Source organism: Staurois parvus, unplaced genomic scaffold (genome assembly GCF_062004578.1).
Source record: "Staurois parvus isolate SC_StPar_1 unplaced genomic scaffold, SC_StPar_1.0 ptg003142l, whole genome shotgun sequence".
Classification (NCBI taxonomy): Eukaryota; Metazoa; Chordata; class Amphibia; order Anura; family Ranidae; genus Staurois; species Staurois parvus.
The window spans coordinates 1-10,763 of NW_028320938.1; the positions used below are offsets into that span (position 1 = coordinate 1).

The following is a 10,763-nucleotide window of genomic DNA, read 5'->3' on the forward strand; positions in this document are numbered from 1 at the left end:
GATTACCCCCCCCCCCCCCGCGCGGGGCAAGATTACCCCCCCCCCCCCCCGCGCGGGGCAAGATTACCCCCCCCGCGCGGGGCAAGATTACCCCCCCCCCCCCGCGCGGGGCAAGATCCCTCACCCCCCCACCCCCGCGGAGGCAGGATCCCTCACCCCACCCACCCCCGCGGAGGCAGGATCCCTCACCCCACCCACCCCCGCGGGGGCAGGATCCCTCACAACCCACCCACCCCCGCGGGGGCAGGATCCCTCACAACCCACCCACCCCCGCGGGGGCAGGATCCCTCACAACCCACCCACCCCCGCGGGGGCAGGATCCCTCACAACCCACCCACCCCCGTGGGGCAGGATCCCCCCACCCACCCCCGCGCGGCAGGATCCCCCCCATACACCTCACTCGTCTGGATGGGGAAGCCTGCTGGCGGATCCATCTCTGGCCTGTCATCTTCTGACCTGCTAACCCACCAAAAGCATTTTGTTACCTCTGTCCTATCAGTGCTAACAGTCCCTGGTGATCCTGCCAGACATCGTGTGATTCTGATCACTTCCTGCGCTCTCTGCCTGCGCTGTTATCAGTTACAGCTGTCCCAGCTATCTCTGAGGACTATAAACCCCCCCATGTTATTCTGTAGTCCTGCCATAGGGGGCAACGCTGCTCCTCCATATACAGTACAATGGGTGAGCGTTGTCACCCTAGAAAGGAAGTGTTATTGGCGGGATCCCCAGGAGGACAGAAAGGGAAATAAGTCAAATAAAAGCAGTCACCACATGTGAGGACCAGCGACCTTTCCTTGTATTTACCTTTTTTTGGGGTGTAGAACAATCATACGTTGTATTTGGGGGTGTAGGGCAGTCATATATAATATTTGGGGGTGTAGATCAATCATATTGTTTTGGCTGTAGACATTCATATGTAGTATTTTGGGGGTGTAGACCAGGCAGATGCAGTATTTTGGGGGTGTTGACAAGGCATACGTAGTATTTGGGGGTGTAGAGTAGACATGTAGTATTTTGGGGGTGCAGGCCAGGCACGCGTAGTATTTTGGGGGTGCAGGCCAGGCACGCGTAGTATTTTGGGGGTGCAGGCCAGGCACGCGTAGTATTTTGGGGGTGCAGGCCAGGCACGCGTAGTATTTTGGGGGTGCAGGCCAGGCACGCGTAGTATTTTGGGGGTGCAGGCCAGGCACGCGTAGTATTTTGGGGGTGCAGGCCAGGCACGCGTAGTATTTTGGGGGTGCAGGCCAGGCACGCGTAGTATTTTGGGGGTGCAGGCCAGGCACGCGTAGTATTTTGGGGGTGTAGACTAGTCATACGTAGTATTTGGGGTGTGTTTTTCCTCGTTCTTCACGCCTGCCATGGCTTTACCTCTCTTCATTCTATCTTTTCAGAACGATGCTGCCTCCACTCTCCCTCGTGGATACAAGTTCTCCTCCATGGACCGTGGCCCTCCAGGACTGGACCGTGGCCCTCCAGGACTGGACCGTGGCCCTCCAGGACTAGACCGTGGTCCTCCAGGACCAGATCCTGGCTGGAAGTCTGGTGCAGGAACCCTTCCTAGGTCCTTCCCATCTCAGCAGCCCATCTCCAGGATTCCTGTGCCTCCACCTGGAGGACGAGGTCAGCCTCACCGACCCCTGCCACTGTCCATGATATTCCGCCTGCAGAATGCATTCTGGGAGCACCAAGTCCCACCCCAGATCAGTGCCGCTCCTCCTCCTATGAGCGCTCCTGCTGCACCTCCAGCATCCATACCAGTGATACCAGACCTGCCGAGCCCTACCACCGCACCGGCACACCCTCCACCAGCTACTGAAGAGGTTCCTCGGCCTCTCAGCCCCCACCCGTCTTCAACCACAACTCCCCCCACAATTAGCTGATGTACAGAGAGTTCTAGAAGATATACCACGACCATTGCGGAGGCGTGGCTCTCAGGAGCACAATTCGCTGGCTCCTCCCCTGCCAACTGACCGGCGCCAATACCGGCAAATAATGGGCCGGCTCTTTGGAAGAGCGGCCCCCAAATTATCTCCTGCTCTAGAGCAGCTAAAAGCAGAGGAGAAGCTTCAAGGATCCATCAATAAAGGGATCCCCAAGCAGGGGGAAGTCTCAGCAGATGAGGCATACTTCATAAAGATCCCTCCTATCCCTGAGGAGCCGCGGCCAGAGGAAAAGCTGGAAGCCTTCGTTCCTAAACCAGCCGAGGATCCTGTCTGCATCTTCTTGGAGGCCTCAGAGTCCAGGGTGGGCGCATCAGCCCCGCTGCAGGGAGAAATGGACCTTCCCGTTCCTGTGGTGGTCAGCGGAGGCCAGAATTTGGTAAGAAAAGCAGGCAAAGACATAATGAAAAGGGAAGGGGGGCATTACTTGGTGGAGGGGAGCTAGAACTTTCATAAATGAAACAGTCCTGCCAATAGGAGGGTTGTGAGGTGGGTCTTCTGCTCCTAGGAGGGGTGAATGGGTGGGTCTCCCAGTTGTAGGCTGGTTGGGTGAAGGGTCTCCCGCCATAGGGCGGTGGGGTGAAGAGTCTCCCAGTCGTAGGCTGGTTGGGTGAAGGGTCTCCCAGTTGTTGGGTGAAGGGTCTCCCAGTCTTTGGCTGGTTGGGTGAAGGGTCTCCCAGTCTTTGGCTGGTTGGGTGAAGGGTCTCCCAGTCTTTGGCTGGTTGGGTGAAGGGTCTCCCAGTCTTTGGCTGGTTGGGTGAAGGGTCTCCCAGTCTTTGGCTGGTGGGGTGAAGGGTCTCCCAGTCTTTGGCTGGTGGGGTGAAGGGTCTCCCAGTCTTTGGCTGGTGGGGTGAAGGGTCTCCCAGTCTTTGGCTGGTGGGGTGAAGGGTCTCCCAGTCTTTGGCTGGTTGGGTGAAGGGTCTCCCAGTCTTTGGCTGGTTGGGTGAAGGGTCTCCCAGTCTTTGGCTGGTTGGGTGAAGGGTCTCCCAGTCTTTGGCTGGTTGGGTGAAGGGTCTCCCAGTCTTTGGCTGGTGGGGTGAAGGGTCTCCCAGTCTTTGGCTGGTTGGGTGAAGGGTCTCCCAGTCTTTGGCTGGTTGGGTGAAGGGTCTCCCAGTCTTTGGCTGGTGGGGTGAAGGGTCTCCCAGTCTTTGGCTGGTTGGGTGAAGGGTCTCCCAGTCTTTGGCTGGTTGGGTGAAGGGTCTCCCAGTCTTTGGCTGGTTGGGTGAAGGGTCTCCCAGTCTTTGGCTGGTTGGGTGAAGGGTCTCCAAGTCTTTGGCTGGTTGGCTGAAGGGTCTCCCAGTCTTTGGCTGGTGGGGTGAAGGGTCTCCCAGTCTTTGGCTGGTGGGGTGAAGGGTCTCCCAGTCTTTGGCTGGTGGGGTGAAGGGTCTCCCAGTCTTTGGCTGGTGGGGTGAAGGGTCTCCCAGTCTTTGGCTGGTGGGGTGAAGGGTCTCCCAGTCTTTGGCTGGTGGGGTGAAGGGTCTCCCAGTCTTTGGCTGGTGGGGTGAAGGGTCTCCCAGTCTTTGGCTGGTGGGGTGAAGGGTCTCCCAGTCTTTGGCTGGTGGGGTGAAGGGTCTCCCAGTCTTTGGCTGGTGGGGTGAAGGGTCTCCCAGTCTTTGGCTGGTGGGGTGAAGGGTCTCCCAGTCTTTGGCTGGTGGGGTGAAGGGTCTCCCAGTCTTTGGCTGGTGGGGTGAAGGGTCTCCCAGTCTTTGGCTGGTGGGGTGAAGGGTCTCCCAGTCTTTGGCTGGTGGGGTGAAGGGTCTCCCAGTCTTTGGCTGGTGGGGTGAAGGGTCTCCCAGTCTTTGGCTGGTGGGGTGAAGGGTGTCCCAGTCTTTGGCTGGTGGGGTGAAGGGTCTCCCGCCCTTAAGGCGGTGGGGTGAAGGGTCTCCCGGTCGTAGGGCGGTGGGGTGAAGGGTCTCCCGGTCGTAGGGCGGTGGGGTGAAGGGTCTTCCGCCCTTAGGGTCTCCCAGTTGTAAACTGGTTGGGTGAAGGGTCTCCTGCCTGTAGGGTGGCGAGCTGAAGGGTCTCCTGCCCTTAGGATGGTGGTATGAAGGGTCTCCCAGTCGTAGGCTGGTTGGGTGAAGGGTCTCCCGGTTGTAGGCTGGTTGGGTGAAGGGTCTCCCGGTTGTAAACTGGTTGGGTGAAGGGTCTCCTGCCTGTAGGGCGGCAGGCTGAAGGGTCTCCCGCCCTTTGGATGGTGGCATGAAGGGTCTCCCAGGCATAGGCTGGTTGGGTGAAGGGTCTCCCGGTTGTAAACTGGTTGGGTGAAGGGTCTCCCGCCCATAGGGCGACAGGCTGAAGGGTCTCCCGCCCTTAGGATGGTGGCATGAAGGGTCTCCCGCCCTTAGGATGGTGGCATGAAGGGTCTCCCGCCCTTAGGATGGTGGCATGAAGGGTCTCCCAGTCGTAGGCTGGTTGGGTGAAGGGTCTCCCGCCCTTAGGATGGTGGCATGAAGGGTCTCCCAGGCGTAGGCTGGTTGGGGGAAGGGTCTCTCAGGTTTGTGTCCCAGAATTAGGAATGTTCTGTCTCGGGTGTGTATCCCGGTGGAGGTGACCTCTGTTGATGTTTTCCTCTCATTCTCTTCTTTAGGAGCTCCGCTCAGTCCTGAAAGTTCAGAATTCACCGCGCAAATCTCGCCCCCGCTGCGCCCGCCTGGATCCGCTCATTTTACTGTTAGATGGTGCACTTACCGGGGAGCTGGATGTGGTCACTCAGGCTTTGAAGGAGGTAGGTACTTTGTTCTGATAAGTTCAGTCCTGTGTAGCTCCACCCCAAACTGACGTGCATGACAGTAGACATCTCCTCCCCCACAGGTCTACCTACCATGCACAGCTGTGTACTTGTGCTCACTGTCTCCCGTTTTCTGTCCACCAATCAGGTGAATGACCCCAGTCAGCCCAATGAAGAAGGGATCACCGCTCTGCACAACGCCATCTGTGGGGCCAATTTCCATATCGTTAACCTGCTCATCAGCAGTGGAGCCAACGTCAATGCGGCCGACAGCCACGGATGGTGAGGGGGGGGGGGGGGGGGGGTGGAGGTGATGGTGAATGGGGGGTGATGGGCATGGCTAAGGAGCCACAGAGCAGAAAACATGGTGGGGGAGGGGCTGTTATTGGTGGATGGAGGTTGAGGCAGAGCCAACGAATATGATTGGGGGGGGGGGGTTCAGGAATATGGGTGCTGCGTGGGGGGAGGGGCTTTTCCTTGGAAAGCCCACAGAGACGATATTGGGGTATGGGGAGCATACTGGGTGGGGGAGGGGTTATTCTTGGGAAGGAGTTTGGGGTACATGGGGGGGGTGCTGGGTGGGGGAGGGGTGTTATGGGTGCAGAGAGGTGGTTGACGGGGGGGGAAATGAAGAAATGTCTGACAATTGGAACACGTCTTCCTGTTCCCAGGACTGCCCTCCACTGTGCGGCGTCGTGTAACGACCTTCAGATCTGCGCTGCGCTGGTGCGACATGGAGCCGCCATCTTTGCCACCACCTTCAGTGATGGCAGCTTGGCGGTGGACAAGTGTGACCCCTACAGAGATGGCTACAAGGAATGTCTGACGTACCTGACTGGTAAAGCTCCTGACTTCTGCCTGATCTCCGTGTCTCCCCCCCCCCCCCTTCCTTTTGTCTGTTCTGGCCCCCCTCTTCCCTGTACCCCCCCCATCCCCCAGGGGTACCCCCGATCCTTCATCGTTCTCCCTTCTCTCAGAGGTTGAAGAGTGTATGGGGGAGACGCAGAGTGGAGTGGTCTACGCCTTGTGGGATTACTCCGCAGAGTTTGCTGACGAGCTGTCCGTACGAGAGGGGGACTCGGTCACCGTGCTCAGGAAGGATGGAGAGGGCGGCACCTGGTGGTGGGCGGCTCACTGCGGACGCGAGGGTACGTCCCCCGCAACTACTTTGGGGTAAGAACACGACTGTGCCTGCGTACTATGAACGTTCCGGGGGAATCTGTGCTCTGGGGGTCCCGGGTGGGCTCTGGGGGTCCCGGGTGGGCTCTGAGGGTCCCGGGTGGGCTCTGGGGGTCCCGGGTGGGCTCTGGGGGTCCCGGGTGGGCTCTGGGGGTCCCGGGTGGGCTCTGAGGGTCCCGGGTGGGCTCTGGGGGTCCCGGGTGGGCTCTGAGGGTCAATGTACATTATTAGGAGCGGAGGAACACTCTTACCTACTGGGCCATTCTCCAATAGGCACATCCAGCAAGGAGCCTCAACATTGCTGTCCAATGGGGGGAGAGGCTGCACATTGCTGTCCAATGGGGGGAGAGGCTGCACAGTGCTGTCCAATGGGGGGAGAGGCTGCACAGTGCTGTCCAATGGGGGGAGAGGCTGCACAGTGCTGTCCAATGGGGGGAGAGGCTGCACAGTGCTGTCCAATGGGGGGAGAGGCTGCACAGTGCTGTCCAATGGGGGGAGAGGCTGCACAGTGCTGTCCAATGGGGGAGAGGCTGCACAGTGCTGTCCAATGGGGGGAGAGGCTGCACAGTGCTGTCCAATGGGGGGAGAGGCTGCACAGTGCTGTCCAATGGGGAGAGAGGCTGCACAGTGCTGTCCAATGGGGGGAGAGGCTACACATTGCTGTCCAATGGGGGGAGAGGCTGCCTCGTTGTATGCGGTGCCTCATAGGCGGTGCCTCGTTGTATACAGTGCCTCATAGGCGGTGCCTCGTATACAGTGCCTCATAGGCGGTGCCTCGTATACAGTGCCTCATAGGCGGTGCCTTGTTGTATACAGTACCTCATAGGCGGTGCCTCGTATACAGTGCCTCATTGTAGGCGGTGCCTCGTTGTATACAGTGCCTCATAGGCGGTGCCTCGTATACAGTGCCTCATTGTAGGCGGTGCCTCGTATACAGTGCCTCATTGTAGGCGGTGCCTCGTTGTATACAGTGCCTCATAGGCGGTGCCTCATTGTATACAGTACCTCATAGGCGGTGCCTCGTATACAGTGCCTCATTGTAGGCGGTGCCTCGTTGTATACAGTGCCTCATAGGCGGTGCCTCATTGTATACAGTACCTCATAGGCGGTGCCTCGTTGTATACAGTGCCTCATAGGCGGTGCCTCGTTGTATACAGTGCCTCATAGGCGGTGCCTCGTATACAGTGCCTCATAGGCGGTGCCTCGTTGTATACAGTGCCTCATAGGCGGTGCCTCGTTGTATACAGTGCCTCATAGGCGGTGCCTCGTTGTATACAGTGCCTCATAGGCGGTGCCTCGTTGTATACAGTGCCTCATAGGCGGTGCCTTGTTGTATACAGTACCTCATAGGCGGTGCCTCGTATACAGTGCCTCATTGTAGGCGGTGCCTCGTTGTATACAGTGCCTCATAGGCGGTGCCTCGTATACAGTGCCTCATTGTAGGCGGTGCCTTGTAAGCGTTGCCACGTTGTAGGCGGAGTCTCCTTGTAGGCGGAGTCTCCTTGTAGGCGGAGTCTCCTTGTAGGCGGAGCCTACTAGAACATTCTTCCTTTACCTTTGCACTGTAATGTATTATAATGAGATTACAGCCAATCACACTGCTTATTCTGATTACTCCGCCCTCCTTTATTACAGATGTATCCTCGGCTCCGCCCCCAGCGCAGTTCTCTGTAACAGAAGAACAAAATCCAGATCTGGTTACATGTGGAGAAGCCGGAGTGTGTGACGTGTGTACACGTGTGTTCACTGCATGTGTGTGTGTGTATGGATGTCTGTATGTTCTGTGTAGTGGGGGGAGGGGGGTTGTATTTCTATGCAGTCTGTGTACTTTTTATACATGTTTTGTGCGCTCTGTGTCCATGTATACACGGCGGTGTGTGTGCTCTGTGTCCATGTATACATGGCGGTGTGTGTGTGCTCTGTGTCCATGTATACATGGCGGTGTGTGTGCGCTCTGTGTCCATGTATACACGGCGGTGTGTGTGCGCTCTGTGTCCATGTATACATGGCGGTGTGTGTGCTCTGTGTCCGTGTATACACGGCGGTGTGTGCGCTCTGTGTCCATGTATACACGGCGGTGTGTGTGCGCTCTGTGTCCATGTATACACGGCGGTGTGTGCGCTCTGTGTCCATGTATACATGGCGGTGTGTGTGCTCTGTGTCCGTGTATACATGGCGGTGTGTGCTCTGTGTCCGTGTATACATGGCGGTGCGCTCTGCAGCGGGCGGTGTGTGCGTTGGGTGTGCTGTGTGTCTATGGTACGCGGTTGGCACTTTATTTGGGGTTGTAGGGCGCAGCGGCCGCCATCTTCTCATACTTTATATAAAATAGTTTTTCTAATAAAATTCAGTGTTTAGCATCGTCTGCTGCGTTCATTTCTGCATCTGTCTGTCCTTCCCACTGCCCACTCCTGCCCCGCCCCGCCCACTCCTGCCCCACCCTGCCCACTCCTGCCCCATCCCGCTTACTCCTTCCTTCTCCCGCCCCGCCCACTCCTTCCTTGTCCCACCCACTCCTGCCCCACCCTGCCCACTCCTTCCTTGTCCCGCTCACTCCTGCCCCACCCCGCCCACTCCTTCCTTGTCCCACCCACTCCTGCCCCACCCTGCCCACTCCTTCCTTGTCCCGCCCACTCCTGCCCCACCCTGCCCACTCCTTCCTTGTCCTGCCCACTCCTTCCTTGTCCTGCCCACTCCTTCCTTGTCCTGCCCACTCCTTCCTTGTCCCGCCCACTCCTGCCCACTCCTTCCTTGTCCCGCCCACTCCTGCCCCACCCTGCCCACTCCTTCCTTGTCCCGCCCACTTCTGCCCCACTCCTTCCTTGTCCCGCCCACTTCTGCCCCACTCCTTCCTTGTCCCACCCCGCCCACTCCTGCCCCACCCTGCCCACTCCTTCCTTCTCCCACCCTGCCCACTCCTGCCCCACCCCGCCCACTCCTTCCTTGTCCCGCCCACTCCTGCCCCACCCTGCCCACTCCTTCCTTGTCCTGCCCACTCCTTCCTTGTCCTGCCCACTCCTTCCTTGTCCTGCCCACTCCTTCCTTGTCCTGCCCACTCCTTCCTTGTCCCGCCCACTCCTGCCCACTCCTTCCTTGTCCCGCCCACTCCTGCCCCACCCTGCCCACTCCTTCCTTGTCCCGCCCACTTCTGCCCCACTCCTTCCTTGTCCCGCCCACTTCTGCCCCACTCCTTCCTTGTCCCACCCCGCCCACTCCTGCCCCACCCTGCCCACTCCTTCCTTCTCCCACCCTGCCCACTCCTGCCCCACCCTGCCCACTCCTTCCTTCTCCCACCCTGCCCACTCCTGCCCCACCCTGCCCACTCCTTCCTTCTCCCACCCTGCCCACTCCTGCCCCACCCCGCCCACTCCTTCCTTGTCCCGCTCACTCCTGCCCCATCCCGCTTACTCCTTCCTTCTCCCGCCCCGCCCACTCCTTCCTTGTCCCACCCACTCCTGCCCCACCCTGCCCACTCCTTCCTTGTCCCGCCCACTCCTGCCCCACCCTGCCCACTCCTTCCTTGTCCTGCCCACTCCTTCCTTGTCCCACCCACTCCTGCCCCACCCTGCCCACTCCTTCCTTGTCCCGCCCACTCCTTCCTTGTCCCGCCCACTCCTGGATAGGAAGGAGATTGAAGGGATATTCCATCTGTGGTGCATGGAGAAGGTCTGCCCTCCCTGTATCCTGGGCATGGGTAGCAGTGCATGGCGACACACCGGAGCGCCGGGGGAGAGTAGTACTGCCAAGAGACATACAGGAACCACTTGGAGCAGAGAGAAGGGCCCGGGGCCACACCAGGAATACACTGGGGGACAATAAGCAGAGTGCTGATAATGGGCTGACAAGGGGACCCTGGAGGTGCAGGACGGCTGAAAGATGGCAGAGATACGAGGGGAATAGAGGGACAGGGACCATACTGGGGGTACAGGGATCATACTGGGGGTACAGGGATCATACTGGAGGACACTGGGGGTACAGGGATCATACTGGAGGATACTGGGGGTACAGGGATCATACTGGAGTATACTGGGGGTACAGGGATCATACTGGAGTATACTGGGGGTACAGGGATCATACTGGGGGTACAGGGATCATACTGGAGGATACTGGGGGTACAGGGATCATACTGGAGGATACTGGGGGTACAGGGATGATACTGGGGGTACAGGGATCATACTGGAGGACACTGGGGGTACAGGGATCATACTGGAGGACACTGGGGGTACAGGGATCATACTGGAGGATACTGGGGGTACAGGGATCATACTGGAGGATACTGGGGGTACAGGGATCATACTGGAGGATACTGGGGGTACAGGGATCATACTGGAGGACACTGGGGGTACAGGGATGATACTGGGGGTACAGGGATCATACTGGGGGTACAGGGATCATAATGGAGGATACTGGGGGTACAGGGATCAGACTGGGGGTACATGGATCATACTGGAGGATACTGGGGGTACAGGGATCATACTGGAGGATACTGGGGGTACAGGGATCAGACTGGGGGTACATGGATCATACTGGAGGATACTGGGGGTACAGGGATCAGACTGGGGGTACATGGATCATACTGGAGGATACTGAGGGTACAGGGATCATACTGGAGGATACTGGGGGTACATGGATCATACTGGAGGACACTGGGGGTACAGGGATCATACTGGGGGTACAGGGATCATACTGGAGGACACTGGGGGTACAGGGATCATACTGGAGGATACTGAGGGTACAGGGATCATACTGGAGGATACTGAGGGTACAGGGATCATACTGGGGGTACAGGGATCGGACTGGGGGTACAGGGATCATACTGGAGGATACTGGGGGTACAGGGATCGGACTGAAGGACACTGGGGGTACAGGGATCAGACTGAAGGACACTGGGGGTACAGGGATCAGACTGGGGGTAC

The 10,763-nt window shown here is 58.6% G+C and overlaps 1 protein-coding gene across 1 annotated transcript; it reads left to right on the top strand.

Moving 5' to 3' along the window:
• Positions 1–1,391: 1,391 nt before the first annotated feature.
• Positions 1,392–8,207, top strand: PPP1R13L (protein phosphatase 1 regulatory subunit 13 like; the record flags this gene model as incomplete). The annotated part of the gene is given in 8 exon segments (XM_089667271.1): positions 1,392–1,838; positions 1,840–2,319; positions 4,528–4,665; positions 4,817–4,950; positions 5,340–5,506; positions 5,646–5,810; positions 5,813–5,841; positions 7,483–8,207. Coding segments are annotated over 8 exon segments (1,599 nt in total), but the record flags the coding sequence as incomplete, so codon positions are not given.
• Between the last annotated feature and the right edge of the window lie 2,556 nt (positions 8,208–10,763).